The 18,494-nt window shown below is 44.0% G+C and overlaps 3 protein-coding genes across 4 annotated transcripts; all 3 read right to left on the reverse strand.

Annotated features, from left to right (window-relative positions):
* Window positions 1–1,765: 1,765 nt before the first annotated feature.
* On the reverse strand, window positions 1,766–5,034 carry LOC103379527 (high choriolytic enzyme 1-like). Its single transcript, XM_008311099.3, has 8 exons — window positions 4,920–5,034; window positions 4,320–4,365; window positions 4,068–4,220; window positions 3,715–3,832; window positions 2,785–2,963; window positions 2,565–2,646; window positions 2,344–2,473; window positions 1,766–1,885 (listed from the first exon to the last, which is right to left on the reverse strand). Exons 1-7 carry the CDS (start codon window positions 4,998–5,000, stop codon window positions 2,347–2,349), a joined length of 786 nt encoding a protein of 261 aa, XP_008309321.1. The 5' UTR covers window positions 5,001–5,034; the 3' UTR covers window positions 1,766–1,885; window positions 2,344–2,346.
* Window positions 5,035–5,137: 103 nt separating this feature from the next.
* gtse1 (G-2 and S-phase expressed 1) lies at window positions 5,138–10,820 on the reverse strand. Of its 2 annotated transcripts, none has more exons than XM_017033121.2 (13): window positions 10,707–10,777; window positions 10,379–10,435; window positions 10,217–10,274; window positions 8,757–9,462; window positions 8,502–8,663; window positions 8,174–8,294; window positions 7,714–8,067; window positions 7,653–7,679; window positions 7,450–7,504; window positions 7,167–7,379; window positions 6,779–7,073; window positions 5,931–6,047; window positions 5,138–5,736 (listed from the first exon to the last, which is right to left on the reverse strand). In XM_017033121.2, the coding sequence occupies exons 2-13, from the start codon at window positions 10,398–10,400 to the stop codon at window positions 5,578–5,580; spliced, it is 2,289 nt and encodes a 762-aa protein (XP_016888610.1). In that variant the 5' UTR covers window positions 10,401–10,435; window positions 10,707–10,777; the 3' UTR covers window positions 5,138–5,577. The 2 variants fall into 2 exon arrangements, with proteins under 2 accessions (XP_016888610.1, XP_008309323.1); XM_008311101.3 differs by having other exon boundaries at window positions 5,140–5,736; window positions 10,684–10,820.
* A 1,070-nt stretch (window positions 10,821–11,890) lies between these two features.
* LOC103379562 (plasma membrane calcium-transporting ATPase 1) lies at window positions 11,891–18,493 on the reverse strand. The gene is made up of 17 exons (XM_017032782.2): window positions 18,484–18,493; window positions 18,004–18,222; window positions 17,688–17,714; window positions 16,619–16,759; window positions 16,326–16,540; window positions 15,924–16,166; window positions 15,426–15,667; window positions 14,999–15,236; window positions 14,664–14,843; window positions 14,368–14,455; window positions 14,098–14,204; window positions 13,800–13,991; window positions 13,463–13,676; window positions 13,159–13,370; window positions 12,963–13,070; window positions 12,689–12,877; window positions 11,891–12,560 (listed from the first exon to the last, which is right to left on the reverse strand). Exons 1-17 carry the CDS (start codon window positions 18,491–18,493, stop codon window positions 12,177–12,179), a joined length of 3,009 nt encoding a protein of 1,002 aa, XP_016888271.1. The 3' UTR covers window positions 11,891–12,176.
* Window position 18,494: the final 1 nt, after the last annotated feature.

Below are 18,494 nucleotides of genomic sequence, written 5' to 3' on the forward strand. Positions count from 1 at the left end.
CAGTACACACAGTACACACAGTACACACAGTACACACAGTACACACAGTACACACAGTACACACAGTACACACAGTACACACAGTGTGTACCGTGTGTCAGTCCTTCTTGTAGACACTGACACTGTTTGGTTCTGGAACCATCTGAACCGTCATCATCAGCCGAATCCAAAGATGCACCAGAAGAAATAAGTGTAAAAAGTTAGAAAAGTGTGATGACCCCAAAGGTCACGCAGCAGACTGTTCCAGCTGGTCCAACCCGCACGTGCAGCTCTCAAGGTCATGACCCCGATACTTGGCGCCCGGAGTCGGAACAGAATGACGTCTTTGTTGTGAAGCTGCCACCACTTCAGATGCCAAGATGAGTCATCGAGAAACTTGATGACTTCAGTCTGTCGTACCTTCTGGCAAATTCTAAATCCTCGTATGCTAATAATCCACAGGTTCAGTTCCACCTCCTCCGTCAGATCCAGATTCTAGGGGGTTTAGATCTATATTTAATCAAATGTTGAAATATTTCTTTAAATAACTTATCTATCTCTCCATTTCTTCTTGGAAATGCTGCCATCTAGTGACTTTCACTTCAATATACAGCCGTTTATCCCCAAAACTATTTTTAAGAGCACGCACCATTTGGTGCAATCCAGGCATTGCGTTATCGGGTTTTCAGAGCACACACTATTTGGTGCAACCCAGGCATTGCGTTATCGGGTTTTCATAATCGGAGGAAAAACCGATAACGATCCTTACAGATATTATCGAACATCCCTATTTTTTAATTATTTACAATTATAAAATGAAGTATTTAAATATATAAAAATATAAGAACAGTTAACATGGAGTCTAGAGAAGTGCAGTGGTCGATAACATCGAGGCCAACAGATCCCCAGGGTCAGGGTCAGGGTCAGGGTCAGGGTCACTCTGTGGATTAGACACAGAAGATTCTTCTTCTTCTGATATAATCTGGTCGTCCTCCTGATCGTACTCCAGATTATGTCGTGCTGTTCTACAACATCTGTTATTAACTGTGTGTATTTGTTTATTTTGAGGTTATTTGTGTCTTTTGTTATTTTCTGCCTGCGTGTATATAAGAATAAATCTACTAAAACAAACAAAACCTACAAACTCTACTGGAGCCAGAGCCTGAAGAAGAAGAAGAAGAAGAAAAACTTAAGTCTTAATGTTTTAACGTTTCTGTGTCGTCTAGTCTTAATACGTTGTAAATCTGCCTCTTTTTTTTTAAATTATTTTTACTGTCGCCTGTAAACACATACTCAGTTTGTAGCTGGCAGTAAATCACAAGCACTGTTTGTTTGTTTGTTACCACGGCAACAACAAACTCGTTCACCTTAGTTAACCAGGAGATGTGACGGACAGCTACGGTGTCGTTCATGTTGGATTATATTAACCATGTACTAGTTGACCAGTTTACCAGTTAAACATTAGTATTTCCCAGTCTATGTCACCACCTAATCAGACTTAATTAGAATTCTTTCGTAGCCCACGTGGTATTCAGACCACGGACTAACAGACAAATCAGAGCCGAGTGTAAAAACATTCTCAGTAGTACCTGAGGGTTTGGGTCTGATCGAGTGCAAATCTGAGACCATGTCGCCCCCTAGTGGACAATACTTGGTGTAGCATTTGGAACAGCTTTAGATTTTTGTCTTAGTGTTGATAGATATTAGTCATTACTGTTTAACATGACGAGTGCAACCACGTGACGTGTTCAACTAGTGTTTCAACAGAGACAGACGACATACAATATTCAGCAATAACGAAATATTTAATATTTCCAATCATAATGTTTTGCATTTTAAATGTGAAGACGATTTTTTGACGATGTCTTGATTTGTTTCATTACTGTCTGATCCCGATCTTTATCACCTGTCAGAAAAAGGCAATAAGACGACGTTGACAACGTTGTATTGTGTTCTGTAAATTAATGTACTGGAAATGTTAGTGCAGTGATTCCCAACCCCTGTGCCGTGGCCCACTAATGTGCCGTGGAAAATTATCCATTGTCACTTGTTTGATCGCAAAACTATTATTTATTTAGTTTTTAGGGCATTTAATCTAGAAGATTATTAGATTTTATTACAGAGACTTTTTGTCAGATCTTTGTTTGTGCTGTGACGTGGGGTTTTTCCAGATGATACATTTGTGCCGTGGCTCAAACGGTCATTTAATCTAGAAAGATCTAGAAGATTATTAGACTTTTTGTCAGATCTTTGTTTGGTGACGTGACCTGGGGTTTTTCCAGATGATACATTTGTTCCGTGGCTCAAACAAAGGTTGGAGAACCCTGTGTTGGTGTTAGTGTACTTGTGTGCATTTTCTCTTACTTTTTAGCACTTGTACAGTCTGTTCAGTCGGTCAATGTCGTTCTTGCTCATTTGTGTTCCTTTGCCAAATGAGACGTTAGCATCAGGGATGGGCATCATGGTGGGCTGGTTGTTGCCAGAGAAGGCGTACCTGGAAAACAGGCACAAACAAAGTTAGACTAATGTAGACCTTGATTTCAACAGTAAAAAGGACGTAGAGGTCAGGGGTCGCAGCGTCCTACTTGTGGTACTGCATGACAGAGTTGTAGTCGTAGGGCGTGTTCTGGTTCAGGGTGTTGATCTTGTCAAAGGCGTACTCCCAGCCTGTGGTTCAGACGGTCACAGGAAAAGTTAGAACAAAACCAACACAAACGCTGTCCTGTTTTACAGGATTATAATCTGGAATAAATTAATATTGACACGTGTGTCTGTGTGTGTGTGTGTGTGCGTGTGTGTTCTGACCAGACTGGATGTTGTGCCACAGGATTTTAATGTACTGGTCTCTGTCAGAGCGACACTGCTCGTGGTTGAAGCCCAGAGCGTGCAGCAGCTCGTGCTGGACGGTGTTGTGGTAGAGACAGCCCTGACGGTCCAGGGACAAAGTCTGGGAATAACCACGACGGCCCACGTAGGAGTAGCAGCTGCAGGGAATCGAAGCAAAAAATGTTATTTTTGAACAGTTTAACCACTGACAACAGTTTGTCTCTAAAGTATTAAATAAACAACTGACACTAAGAAAAAGATGAAGCTATAATTTAACTCACAGCTTTGATTTCAGTTCATCTCTAAAAAAATGCTTCTGCATAACTGAGCTCAGTTTCAATATTTATGATTATTAATGTTTATTAATATGTTTTGTGATGTTGTTTAAACATCAAATTCTGCTTGAACTGCATTTATAAATTTATTTTTATACTTTTATGAGCTCGTACTCAGCTAAGGTCTAAAATATTATTTTTTATTTCCATGGAAACAACACTTTTTGTCATGATGCAAGTCATCCAGAAGGGCGGCCATGTTGGATCACCATGTTTTTTGTTTTTTTTTTCCATTGGCACGAAGTAAACAGAAATACTTTAAAATTTAAAATTCAACTGTAAATCAACTTCATCCACTTGAACAGTAGAGGTCGCTGACTTCTACACAGAACACAGTTGAGGCCTAAAATTCAGGCTTAATTTTACTGAAGGTTAAACCTTGTACTAGTTTGAACCAGAGGCTCAAAAATAATATTTTCTCCAATTAGAACGGTTTGTTTTTTTCTCAGTGACGACTACAAATAAAAATGAACCCAGAACATGTTCTAATGACGTGTGACACAGTTAGCAACTCTGCCCCCAAGTGGGACCGTAATGTACTACACCAGCAGGTGGCACGCGCACACGCACTGACCCGTTGTTGGACTGGATGTTGACGTAGTCTCTGTGAGTACTTCTTTTAATGAAGCGAATGCAGGAGACGTCGTGGAAGGAAAACAGGCCGCGCTCGATGATGGTGCGTTCACGTGACGCTGGAAACACGTGAACACAGTACAGGACAAGAAAGCATTTGTATATTTGGCTGAGGTTAGTAACAACTGCAGTCCATGTGGTCAGGTCGGAACATTCTAAGAAAATGTTTTAATTTTATTTTAATTTTAAAAAATGATTCTATTTTATGCACAGATTACATTCATAGTCACTGACGTAAAACTGAATACAAACATTTTAATATGTCACTGATTTGAAACAAAAACATCAACTCACAGAAGTGCGAGGCGATGACGTAGGGCACGTAGACTTTTCCGTCACTGGATTTGGACCACATGCAGCCGCGGGAGGTGCAGGGGTCAGCGTTCCTCTGGTTCTCATGGTCGTAGGCGATGTCATCGATGACCAGGGGCTCGTCCTCGGTGTGCACTGACACGGGGGGGAAATATATATTGAATGTACACAGTACTGACAGACAGAGTGTTTGGGCAAAAGTTAAGTTGTTTTTTTTTGTTTGTTTGTTTTTACCGACGTCCTTGTTGGCCTTCCACAGCAGCTCCGACACAGACAGCTCCTGGATCAGAGACATCAGTTATCAGTGAGACAAAAAGACACGAACCTGAGTGAATATATATTAGGTTTAACATGTGACATATTTGACTGGATTTTGGAAGAAAAATAAAAACACAGAGAAATCGAGATAAGAAAGAACAAGATGTTTGAATATTAAAAATTTCTAAAAGCGTTTTTGTTTCATTATTACGTAAACACACAAATATATAGACACAAACATACACAAGTACAAACATACATGTAGAATACAAACAGAAATGCATATACAAATACAAATAAACATACATGTATATATACATAGGTGTATGTACTGTATATTCTGGACAAAATAAATAAATATCAAATACATTTGAATATTGAAAAAAATGTCACAACAGCTGTTTATGTATACATAAATATACAGACGTTTATATACACATACACACACATACACAAATAAAAACATACATTTTACCTTCCTAAAAAAAAGTTCATACTAAACAAGAAAAATATTTTTCATCAATTCTTACATACTAATGTGTTTTAACAAACAAAGTTCAAAGGTCAGTCTCTCACCTCCTCCTCCTCCTCAGCCCAGCTGAAGTCACAGACCACCAGGACCACCAGGAGACAGAGCGTGGACTTCAGCAGGGCCATGTTCAGGGTCTGCAGTAGAACAGGGTCCACACCTGCCCCGGCAGCTGTTTATATCCTCGGGCCTATCATCTGAGGGGGGGGGGTCAGGGAGGGGTCACCGCTGTGGTCAGTGATAAGATCCAGTTTGTCTTTGGAAACACACTGTTCGTTCCCACATTCACAGAGACAGAGAATTCATAAAGACAAAAATACTTACATGGAAACGCGGCCGATCCCTGTGACCAATGACCTCGTGAACACCTGCTCCAGCTCTGGCCAATCAGAAGGCCGACACTTGTCACGAAGAGAGTTGGGATTTGTGTTGATACAGAACCAAACCCTCCCTGAAAACAAATGACTAGGACTGTACGTTAGCACAGCTGAGCGCTGCTTTTACCAACTTTTCTGGGTTAAATAAATGAATAATAATGTGAACTGAAAAAAACAAAAACATAAATAAACATAACCAGTGACATTTACAAGATTTATTCAGACATTTAAAAGAGCAGCAAAACATAAACAATGAAAATTACATTCAATTAAAAAATGAATATTTTCATAATTTAAAACATAATACTCTGATCGAGTGGAGATGAAACTAATCAGTTTTACAGCAAAGAGAACCTTCTGATTCCTGAGTCCTTTTTTTTTTTAACTGCAACAAGATCAGAAAGAAGGAAAGATTGATGAGTGGAGCAGTGTTTTCCCTCTTATCTTCTGGACTCCACTTAATGAGAGGAGAGCTAAGGTCAATCAGCTGTGGAGAAACACTGCGTTAAAGACGGTTTTTAAAATGTTCCTTTATCTACTACAGAAAAAAAAAAACACACAACTTAAGGCATAATAATGTCATGTTTTTCATTTATTTTTAGTCCATTTTTTAGTCAAAGTGTTTCAAATAGCTTTTTTTCGTCAATTTTTTAGTCAAAGTGTTTCAAATAGCAGTCTTACCTGACTTGTGGTGCAGTGTTTGTTGTTGGTGCGGATGAGGTCAGGGGTGTTGGACAGGTCAATGAGCAGCTTCTCATGAGGCTGCAGAGCCGGAGCAGGAAGATCCAGCAGGAGAACCTGGGAGAGAACAGAGCGATGAGGACGGGTGAGCTTTTAACCTGGGAGAATTTTCCAGGACTTTTCCAGGACCTTAGGAGCTTCTACAGCAAAACCAACAGGTGAAAACGGCTGCAGGAAACACGAATCCTCTGTCCTCACAGTAAACTGAATTATTATTTTTTTCTTTTAGCTGCTGTCACTTGTATTTTGTACATTTAATTTTTATGTCTAGGTAACATTCAAATTCTACTGGCTGGAACCGACAGGTGTCAGTATCGAGGGTGTGACAACAGAGATGCATCAACTTTAAACCAGTTTGTATTGATTCAAACGGCAGGAGGAGGAGAACGGATTTTCCAGTTGGCACAACGGCTGTATGTTAAAGTGAAAGTCGCTAGATGGCAGCATTGCAGCTCATTTTATTAATCTATTTTAATGATCAGCGGAGTGTATGAAGAATGCTGGTACCAGCAACACATACAGTGGTTTGACAGATAGATAAATAAATATTACCAGGTCCACATCTGTGTCAGTTTATATTGGAATCGGAAATTAAATGTTCGGAAAATATCGGCAGAAAGTTAAAATATCGGACATCCTTACTGTTAATGTAACTGTTATCATTTGGTTTGCCTATATCACATGACCTGACCATGTGATGTTTGATGATAATATTTAAGTGATTGGATTATTTTGTAAGACAAATCTTGGAAAAAAGAAAATCCATCAACAAAGTAACGACCCCTGACCTCTGGGGCTTTGCTGTGACCTTCCTCTGCAGCTTCCAGTTTGACTGGGCTTTTCTCAGGCTGTGGTTGGTCCTGGTTTGGTTCTTCACATTTCACCTCTTCTGGCTGTGTGGTCTCTGGGGGGCAGCTGGGTGGCTCAGTGGGCGGCTCAGTGGGCGGCTCAGTGGGCGGCTCAGTGGGCGGCTCAGTGGCCAACTCCTCCATTTTCTTCTCCTCCTCTTCCTCCAGAGAGAAAGGTTGAATTTCTGGAGAATCAACAGGCTCCGCCTCCTGTTTGTCTACCATGCTGATGCGACTTATAAAAAAAAAAAAAAAATGAAGACAAACATCAGACTTTGACCCGTTTTTATCTGGTTTCTGTTGGATCAAGGGAAACGGAGAATCAAACCTGCAGCTGCTTTCTTTTCTGACGGGGTCGTCATCACCGGTGGGTCGGGGTCTCGTCAGGCGGCTCTGGCTGTTGAGTGTTGGTGTGACCATCGCAGACACCCTGTGCCTCACGGGTGTTGGGAGGGCGGAGGGACGACGAGGCTTCATTTGCAGTAACCTGCCACCTCCAGCAGAGGGAGTCAGAGGACATGTGGCGGGTTTCTGTGGCAGACTGTGGGAAAATAAAACATTCAGAGGTTTTCATGCCAGGATTCTCACAGGCTGATGAAACGTGTTCTAACCTTTCCACGCTGTTCATCGACACTAATCTCTTTGGCTTTAGAATCTTCGAGGAACCTGGAAAAGAAAGACGATGAAATCACTGAACCTCACACTCGAGACAATTAAATAAACCAATCCTTAATGTCAAAGAATCTGTCAGGTTTCACTGTTGGATGGTGAAATATAACAGAGGAAACGAGGAGGAACCGTAAACTTGACTCACTGTCGAGGTGGCCGACTCCTCGGACTCCTCCACTGGGCGTCGAGGCCGACTCCTCGGACTCCTCCACTGGGTGTTGGCGCCACCAGAGCTTCAGGTTTGGACTTGACCTTTAACCCACTCTGAGGGCGGACTGCAGCGGTGGGAGGAACGGAGATGCTTCTCTCCAACCCCCTCTGGGCCGGTGTCCTCTGGTGTGGAGCGACCTCCACCTTCTTCAGGGGCGTAGACTTGGCGGCTCTGAGACGTTCTGCCTCAGAAAGCTTCCTGGGCTGAGTGGACAGCGAGCGGCGCCCCACGGTGGAGGACACGGGCGGTGCGGTGGACCGGCTGATGGAGCGACGCGTCCTGTTGTTGCCACTAGAGGCGGCGCATGTGGAGCTGCTCAGACTCCGGTTCACAGAGGAGTTCACTTTACCTGCCAGAGGAGGCGCCCTCTATTGTTAGTGTTCAGTCCCACAACCAAACTGGAATTTTCACTAACTAGGTCATTAGATAATCAGTGTTTTAGGCTGTCGACATACCTTTGGCTGGAGACTGAGACACACTGGAGTTGAAACTGGAAACTGAGGAGGAGGACGAGGACGTGTTCCTCCTGTCAGTCACCTTTCTGCTCTGAGCAGTCGGAGCCTTTACAGCAACATTCTGAGGTGAAGAAAAAAAAAACGTCTCTGAGAATATAAATATTCCTTTATTTCACTGCAAAACTATAACAAGTCACTTGTTGCTCAGGAGTCGATTCATGCGGAGGGAAGATAAAAATATTTGTAAAAATACAAATCTGAGGAAGTGACTGATATGTCCTGCAATAAACAGATCAGAATTGGATGTGGCAGTAACCTGATTGGTTACCTTAGTGGGTGGAGCCAACGGGCGTTTTCCAACAACGCTGGAGTTTAGAGATGAGTCGCTGACGTCTGATGCCACGCTGGCTGAATCAGAGAGAAGATCTTCATAGGAACCTGCTCTGCTGGAGGAACGGGAAGACGGGCTTCGCCTCCAACCTGCCACAGGCTGAAAACAAGAGAAAACATTTATCGTAACGGTATTAAAGTCTAGAGTACGTTCAGATATAAAGAGTCCAGACGACTCTAACATTTCCTGTACCTTAGTTGGCGGCTGCAGTTTGGTTCTGTCCAGTTTTGTCTTGCTAATGGAAGCTGACGTAGGCGGTGCAGCCGGTTTGCTCGGCAGCACGATGCCAACGCCAATCGAGGTCCTGCCTCGTAGCCCTGTCCTGGGCTGGACTTTAGCTCCAACTACTGGGCTGGAGGTGCTGAGTCTTGTCGAAGGACGAGTTGAGGAAGACACGCTGGTGGTGGAGCTTTGGCGTGATGTCGGTGCTTTTTTGGGGGCGGTGCGACTGTTGAGGGGGGCTACGTGGGCATTACTTCCTCTTAGGAGGCGGCGTTGAATAGCAGGAGGCAGCTGTTTCATAGGACTGTCCTGGATACAGAAGGTCTCACGTTTAATGGGACTCAGTCCAGTGGAGACCGGACCAAACATGCCCAGTTTGGCCTCAGAGCCCTGGACAAAGTCCTCCGTGTGGGCGGGGGCCTCGGAGGTTGTGTTGCTGGTCTCTCCGTCTCCCCCTGGTGGCCTGCTAGAGTCACTGCTCTGCAGCTCTGTAGCTAGTTTGAGGGCTTCCTGGCACACAGCGTCCATCTGGTCTCCAGTCAGTGGACTCCAGCTGATTCGGGCACAACCGCTACCATCCTCAAGTCGAGATCTCAGATTTACAGAGGCACACTTTTCCTTAAGAGAAACTGGACCTACGAACACTTCATCCTCATCTTCATCACTGTTAGAGGCACTATGCAAATTGGAAACAGATGTTTGGTCTTAACGACGTATCGATCCAAAAGCAGCTGCACTTCAGTGAATTCCTGCTACACAATCCAAGAACTTTAGTCCTAAAAATGTACTTCTGATTTACAGCCTGTTTCTTTGAATACATTTTTACCTGTTAAAGTGGTTCTCCATAAGTTTTTAATTAAATCAATCATGGATAAAAAATAATTTAAATGATTTAATAGTTATAGTTTTAAATATCAAAACCTGCATGTGTTAAGGTAAAATTGTAGAATAGGGGAAGAAATTAAAACATGGTAAGATTACCATTGTTTGTAGTAACCTGGTTAAGTTATAGGATTGGATGTAGTTAGGAGAGAAAAAAAAGATTTTTAATGTATTTTAGACAAAGGTCTTGTTTTTTTTGTGTTCCAACAGCAAAGGGAGAACTCCAGAACTCCCCATTAAAAAGAACAACGTATGCAAGAATGTACTGCGTTTGTTACAGTCTGGTTATTTGACAAAAAATATTTTTTAAGAGAAGTTAATATTTAACCAGTGTAACTCCAGGTCCTCAGTAATTTAAAAAAGTCTTCATCTGGGGTGTGGTTTGTGCTACTGGAACCAGGTAAGAGCTACAGGTTGTTGACAGTCACAGAAAATATGTTAAATAAAAGTCTAAACATGAAACCTGAAGTTTAAAGGTCACCAAACGTGTGGAAACTTCCAGATAAAAACCACAGAAAGAGAGAGAGACAGAGAGATGTCCTCCTTACCTGGCAGGTGACAGAGACAGGTCGAAGTCAAACTTCTCTTCAGTCAGAAGAAATAAATCTGTTCAGAGCCACAGACGACGGTCAGTAACATTTCTTGGGTCACATCAACACAACAGAAACTAGGTTTTAAGGCTGACACGGTGTCAGTCCGGGTCAACGTACCGCTCTTAGTCCGACCGGCCATTGTACCGTAGCTTCTCTGTAACCGTTGATCCAGATCTGCAGGGAATGTTAGACTATAACCATGGAGTGACGTGTTCAATCAAAACATTTACATTCATGTAGACAGCCGGTGTTTAGCTGTAAGGCTAACGTTAGCCGTGTTAGCTGCCTGTTAACCTCTCTGGCTAAACTCGAACGACAACAGAAAAGGGATTAAAGTCTCACATTCGCTTCGTTTTGAGTAAGTGACCGACAAACAGAACATTTACGGAGTGTCACTGTTCATTTAGACAACAAACACCAACCTTGAGTTTCTCCAAAAACTCACAATTCCTCTTTTTTTCACATCCACGAAGACCTGACGAAAACTCACGGAGACGCAAACAATTCAAATCTGCTGCGCTGTTGCTCACGTGATCCAAAGCACGGAGGGATTGGTTTTCTGGATGTGACGTCATTTGGGATGCGATAGAAAAAAAACTGGCGAGATTTAACTTTTTACGCTACAGTTTAACAAAACGGAAATACAAATATATACAAATGTTATTTAACGCTTAATAAAATAAAATAATATATCCATAAAATAATTAAGTAATTATTCCATAAAATATATAAAATCGACTTAAACAAAATACTTTAAATTAAAATGACACATTTTATATTTCACACATTTTATCTGATAATAGGAGAAATATGTTAAATAAAACTGACTATAAGATACTGTTTTAGAACTCATTTTTTAAAACGTTTTAATAACATTTTACTTAAACATGTTTTTTTTAAACTGTCTATAACATCAGTGTTACAAAAGCTAGACTTTAATCCATACATTATTACATTTACAGTCTACAAACAGAAGTCCTAGTGAGAATATAACTGTCCACCAAGTATGACTTTAAACATTACACCTGAACACGACTCCAGACTGTGATACAAGACGCAGCAGAAGTCACTTGAATTCACAAGCACTTAAGAACTTTTAACCAGATGGAAAAAAAAATAGAAACTTTTTTAATTCAAAAATTGCAACAGGTGAATTAGATATTTCTTAAATATTCTGTCATGTTCATGTGGTTTTTTTTCTTTTCACCAAAACAGAATTTCTCAAACTTATTTGGGTTACTTTAAAAAAATCATTTAGAGATGTTTTTCTACCTCAAATTTTACCCTTTAATTTAACCCTAATTTTAGCCGTTTTGGTGGCTATTTTTAAAATAACATACAATTATTTATGGCCAAATTTGAGTAATTACTTCTTATTCTTACTTAATTCTGATTTTGTTTTTTCGGCTAATGTTTGGCGTTGTTGCAGCTAACCTCTGGCCAGACATAACTACCTTGGCCAGATATTCTTTGTCAAAATAACTTGCGAGATGCGAGTGAGTTCAGACGTAACCCATCAAATGTGCTCTGTACTGCACCAGAATCAGATCAGCTGTTAATCTGAACCCAAACTGTTTGTTCTGTTTCCATCAAAGACAGATTTGAAATATTTCCTTCCTATTATGCTGTTTCCATCAAAGACATTGCAGATTTGAAATATTTCCTTCCTATTATTCAACAGTAATATGTACAGACACCAAAGACTGAACCTTGATCACTTCACAAACACGTCTTACCTACAAAACAACCTCAAAGTTCATTTTCGTACACTGAGAAACCACCAGGGAGGAGGAACACAGTCTGTGTGGATGACGCTGAAACAAAGCATCCTGGGAACAGCAGCTACCGTAGGTCTGTGAGCACCCCCTGCAGGAAGTCAACAGTGTGTACAGCAACAACGACTTCATCGGAGGTTTCACAGGGAGGTCTCCAGACTGTGCAGGGGGCTCCCCGGACACCGTGGCAGAGTTGAGGAATTCTGGGCGATGAGACTGGATCTGGGGTTGTCTTTATGCAGCGGGACAACGCGCTCCAGTGCATTATTGTTCTGATTGAGAGAGGTTGGTAACGGCACGAGGTTGGGCGGCGTCGTCAGCGGCGGCGGGGCGATGACGGAGTTGCGTTTGGTGGGCGGTTCATCCTCACTCTCATTCTCATCGATCAAAGGGATCCGAGGTTCAGAGTCTCCAATGCGGAACTCGGGGTGACTCATGAAGTTGTGGATGGAGCTGCGAGACTCCGGCGTCTCCAGACCTTCATAGGGAGACACGCTGTCCCTGAAGGCATTTACCACTCGGATCTGTGAAAGGAGGAGGAAGAAGAAGAAGGTCAGAGTCAGGGTCAAGTGGAGGATTGAAAAAGCTGACATTATCTTTTATTTTTCTTTACTGTAACAGTCCAAACACTTCCTGTGGAGGGAAACCATACCTGTGTCTGAATGCGGTTGAGACCACGGCACCAGAGCACCTGCCCCCGCCTCAGCTCCATCTCAGCGTGGTCGATCTCATCCAGGTCCTTCATCTCCTCCAGCTCCTCCTCAGGGATCTCCTCCTGCTGCGTGCCGTGACCTGCTGTCTTCAGGAACTTCAGCCATTTTGTGGGAACACTGGACACCAGCTGGAAAAAAAGGTCAGACATAAATGAAACGATCGAGAACCATTTCTGTGGCTCAGACTTTCCAAGGCTTTAACAAACGTCCCACCTGTCCCCACAGAAGGCTGCCGAGGCCCAGGAAAACGCACCACAGCCACTGTTCGATGCTGAGGCTGACACAGCTGAACGGTTTACCACCAAACTGAACAATGACGATCTGCAGAGAACGAGAAAAACACCGACATCAGTGCCTCGTCAGCGGGTGTGACGGTCTCCTCCGCTCGCCCTCGTCCGTCCCACGTCACCTGGATGACGAAGGTTCCCAGGATGATGGAGCAGAAGATGGGGTTCCTGTAGACGCCCTCGAAGACGTTCCTTTCTCCGTGAATCTTGCGTGCGTTGAACTCGTTGAAGATCTGCATGAGGACGAAGGTGTTGAAGACGATGGTGTAGTGTTCAGAGGGCGGGGCGTGGAGCGGGGCGTTCCTGCCGCTGTCGATGTCAAACAAAGTCTCACCTGTGAGGAGAAAGTGTTTAAATCTAACGTCATTGATTTTCTGTCTGCGTCGGTACACCGCAGCCCTATGACATCACAGTGCCGTCACTGACCGAGGAAGAGTAGGACGAAGATAAGGGTCAGCTGATAAACGGCGTGTCCCAGGATGTTCTTCATCATGGTGCGAGAGATGAGAGGTTTTTTGCGACCGTAAGGGTTCCTGAGCAGCAGGGCTTCTGTTGGAGGTTCGGTGGCGAGAGCGAGTGACGCGAAGGTGTCCATGATGAGGTTGACCCACAACATCTGCACCGCCTTCAGAGGAGAATCCTACAAATCAGCACATATTTGAAAAGTCAAGTCCAAACACCTCCAAAAAACTCTCCACACGTTTAACCAGATGAACAGTTTTGAGCCTAATTCAAACATTAGGGTCAGCAACATTGATCTGACCTGTGTGATGCAGGCACCAGTGAAGGCCACAATGACGGCGACCACATTGACCGTCAGCTGAAACTGCAGGAACTTGGAGATGCTGTCGTAGACATTTCTTCCCCACATCACTGCTTTAACAATGCTGGTGAAGTTGTCGTCAGTGAGGATGATGTCGGACGCCTCTTTCGCCACATCTGTCCCTGCGATGCCCTGTCGAACACAAGGTCAGGGTCAGTAAAGTTCTGCTGAGGCCGGTGAGATCAAGACTTTTAGTATTTAGTCCAAAGTCTAAATAAAAAACAGCATCATCTGTTACCATGGCAAAGCCAACATCTGCCTTCTTCAGCGCAGGTCCGTCATTTGTCCCGTCTCCAGTGACGGCAACCACCTGTCTTTGTTCCAGGACCGTGCTGTCGATGATCCCTGTGGAGAAAACACACACACACGTATTTGACCTTTGACCGTCGGCGTCCACTCACTGCAGCTACACCCCCGACTCCAACAGTTTGATCTCAAGGACACATTCGTTTTCCACTTTTATATTTGCACTGCAACTGTAGATGAGACAGTTTTTATGACCTCTGACCTTTGACCAGAGTGTGTTTGTCTGTCGGTGACGATCGGGCCAGGACCCTCAGCTTTGGCCAAATCTTGTCAATACGTTCCTGCTCAATCTGCAAACAAATGTAGACACAAAAGCTTAAGATTTCAAAATGTGTAGAGAACTGCTAATGCTAATGATTTCTACCAAACCCTGATTTAAACCTGTCAGTTACACAGACGGAGCTGCTGTCACTGCTGGAAACTGGAGCTAAAGAAACGACCGAGGACATTCTGTCCGACACGGTTGTGTTTGGTGTTTGGTGAGTGTTGTTGTCTGACCTCTCCCAGTTCATTTCTGATCTGTCGGTTGAACTCTTTGCCCTCCATGCACACAAAGTCATCCAGAGGGTGCAGGATGCCACACTTGATGGCGATGGCTCTGGCGGTGCTGATGTTGTCTCCAGTCACCATGCGGACTGTGATCCCGGCTCTCTGGCACATCCTGATGGCCTCTGGCACCTGAGGAAAATTGAATATAAAAAACTGTTATTAAAAATGTTGGTACACGTGAAGTCACTCTGTCGTATTCTCTGTCAGTGAATCTTGTTTTGAACTTATTTCTACATCTATTTTCCAGATGGTGAAATGTGCCTGCGTTCGTGTGAATTCTGCACCTCAGGTCTCACGGGGTCTTCAATTCCCACCACAGCGATGCAGGTGAGACGACTGAGGACGTGAGCTTCATTGTCCCAGTCAGGCTCTCCTTCAGCCACGGGGAAATCTCTGTAGGCCAAGCAGATGGTTCTCAAGCCGTCAGACGCCATGGGCTCGATCACGTTCTTCACCAAATGATCTCGATCCCGAGGTCGGAGGTCTTTAGGTTCACCTGTGGCTATTAGGATTTTACAGCACCTGGAGACACATCATCATCATCATCTTCATCATCATCACCATCATCATCATCATCATCATCATCATCATCATCATCATCATCATCATCATCATCATCATCATCATCATCATCATCATCATCATCGTCATCATCATCATCATCATCATCATCATCACCATCATCACCGTCGTCATCATCAGGTAACTTACTTCCTCAGCAGGATCTCTGACGCCCCCTTGCTGAACATTCTGTAACTGCCGTCTTGGTTCTTCAGCACAGTGCTCATGGACTTCCTGGCAGAGTTGAAGGTGTAGACCTTGTAAAGTTTCTCCTCTGGTATCTCGTTGCGGACGCTCTGGTAGTCTTTGCGCAGGTTGCGGGTGAATCCCAGTAAGGCACATTCTGTCTTGTTCCCCACCTGCCGAGGAAGACCGCCCTCCTTCTCTGGAGGCTACGAGACAGAACAGCAGAGACACGTCCTCTTGGTTCAGTGTCTATAAAACTGAACATTTTTCTTCTTTTCATTAAAGCCAAATAGGACGATTGACTACAGACTCAACGACACGTCCTCTTGGTTCAGGGTCTATAAAACTGAACCTTTTTCTTCTTTTCATTAAAGCCAAATAAGGTTTTAGAAACTGAACTGAGTGTAACTGTTAAAACCACACTCTGAATCAATGGTCACGTGACTCCTGACCTGATCTTACCATGATCTTGGTGGTGTAGGCGCAGTTGACCCCTATCCCCAACACCAGCAGGTCCAGGATCTTGGCTGGAATCTTGCCAGGATCTGGCACCTCCTTGTGGTAGCACCCTGCGATGTAGGCCTGCACCACGGTCATACGGTTCATGGTGAGCGTGCCCGTCTTGTCGGAGCAGATGGCCGTGGCGTTGCCCATCGTCTCGCAGGCGTCCAGGTGTCGGACTAAGTTATTGTCCTTCATCATTTTCTAGCCAGAGAAGAAAAGCAGCGTTAGCTGAGGGTCAGCATCTGAACAACATCAGTTTGACACCAGTCCTGATTCTTTAATCAATCACAACTTTAACTATATTAACTATGATATTCTGTATAAAAACCTTTTGAGTTTCAGCCTTTTTTATTAACAAACCTTGACTGAATAGGCCAAGGAGATGGTGACGGCCAGAGGGAGACCTTCAGGCACAGCCACCACCAGCACCGTCACACCGATGATGAAGAACTTGACTAAAAACTGTACGTAGATGGGAACACACTCAGCCGTCCAGGGAACGCCCTGAATCCAGAAGGTGTCGATGAGGAAACGGGTGATGAGGATGAGGACGGTGAGGGTCGACATCAACAGGCCTAAAGACACGCAGAGGGTTACGCTCATCGCAGGACGTGTCCGACAGCTCAGCGGTGACATCATCACTCTGTTTTTACCTGCTTTCCCGATCTGCACGGCCAGTTTGGTCAGCTTGCCCTGAAGGACAGACTTCTCTTTCTTTGGCAGGTTTTTCTTCTTGTCTCCGTCCTCGTCCTCGTTGAGCGGCTGCATCTCCACGTTGGCTCCGTCCTTTTTACCTGCAAAAAAAAATAAACCACAGGACGTCAGTCGGCCTTTTTCTTGCTCTGGTCAAACTAAATGTCTAGCCCCGTGCCATTCAACGGGCCCCGTCCTCCACTTTGGGAACCATAACAGTTAACTCTGACTTTACCATGACCTCCCCTTCATTAGCCCCGTGCCATTCAGCGGGGCCCGTCCTCCACTTTGGGAACCATAACAGTAAATATGGGATTGATCAGAACAGAAAACAACAGGATTGAGGCAAAAACAAAAACGAAAAAAACTTTCCATTTTCCAGTTCAAACTGTACAAATTTTGACCAGAGTGTTGGATTAAAAACGCAGCACGTGACAAACTCTCAGGCGAGGCCACTTCACTGACTGAGCTGAGGTTTGTCTAATCCCAGTCAGGGTTTAAGCTAACACTCTGACCGCTGCGCTACAGTGAAGCTAACCAGACTACATCAACGTTGTTCTGTCTGAATCATCAAAGTGGCCACAAACAGACACCAGTCTGTGCTGCAGTGACGGTCAGTCTGACCATGTGAACTGGAGTTGGTGTGTGAGCGCGTTGATCCCGGCTCAGTAAGGAGTTTATTAGTGGAGCGGCAGAAGACGAAGAAGAAGACGAAGACGAAGACGAAGAAGAAAGCAGCTGCTGAGCTTAAGGTCAGTAATCTGCTTGGTCCTAATCATGGACAGAGTCAGGATCAGACCACATGGACACACACTGCCACCATGTGGCTCACATCGACGGTGACCCTGGACCATGACATTAGAACCCTCTACTTTGAACCAACGTGAATCTAACTTCAAGGTGTGACTGTATGACATCACCTGTTGCCCAGTGGGTACAACAGCCCCCTCTCTACATGAGGATGCTAACTGAGAGAGATAATCAAGATGGCCGCCAGAGCAACAACAGTTCAGTTGTGACCACGCTCACCTTTCTTTTCCTTGTCATCCTTTTTACCTGTGGAAGAAAACAGCGATGTTATACACGAGGAGTTGAACTACGACGTAGTGATGTAGATGTTCCTTAGCAACACAGTTTAAAGTCTAATGTGATGACATCAACATCTATGTTACACATCTCTATATTCTGATTATTGACCTGTCAGTCAAGAGCGAGTTTTGACTGTTTCATCAACCAAACATTACTGCTCTGCCACCTGTGGAGTCTGAGTCTTTTACTGCCGTATGACAGACGTCATGTGACCAGTGACATCATGATGTTGCCTTCAGGTTCCTCAGGAACTTACTCTTCTTGTCTTTCTTGTCCTTTTTCCTCTGCTCTTCTTTTTTCCTGTCTTTTTCCTTCTTCTGCCTCTTCTTCTTCTTCTTGTCATTTTCCCCCTTCTCGTCCTTCTCGTCATCGCCGTCCTCACCGGCGCCGAGCAGCGTGAAGATGATGCCCGTCTGAGAGTTGACACCCACGGCTGTGACCAACATCTTCCCTGAGCCCTCCATCACATGGGTGCCTGTAAAAAGACAAAGAGAGAGAAAAAAACATTTAAACATTTAATAAAAACCAGTCTGAATAGAAACCAGTTCTTAAAAACCAACTTGATAAACTTCAAAGGATGAAGACATTTTTTAAACACGCTGTTAAATCTATCTCCACTTCATGCTGCTGCTGTTAACAATGAAAGGAAATAATGAGCATGAACGGCAGAATCAGTCCTACAGATCTGACCCCAGTGACCCCAGAGTGACCCCAGAGTGGCCCCAGAGTGGCCCACCTGACAGCATC

This window comes from Cynoglossus semilaevis, chromosome 6 (genome assembly GCF_000523025.1).
Source record: "Cynoglossus semilaevis isolate Cse_v1.0 chromosome 6, Cse_v1.0, whole genome shotgun sequence".
NCBI lineage: Eukaryota > Metazoa > Chordata > Actinopteri > Pleuronectiformes > Cynoglossidae > Cynoglossus > Cynoglossus semilaevis.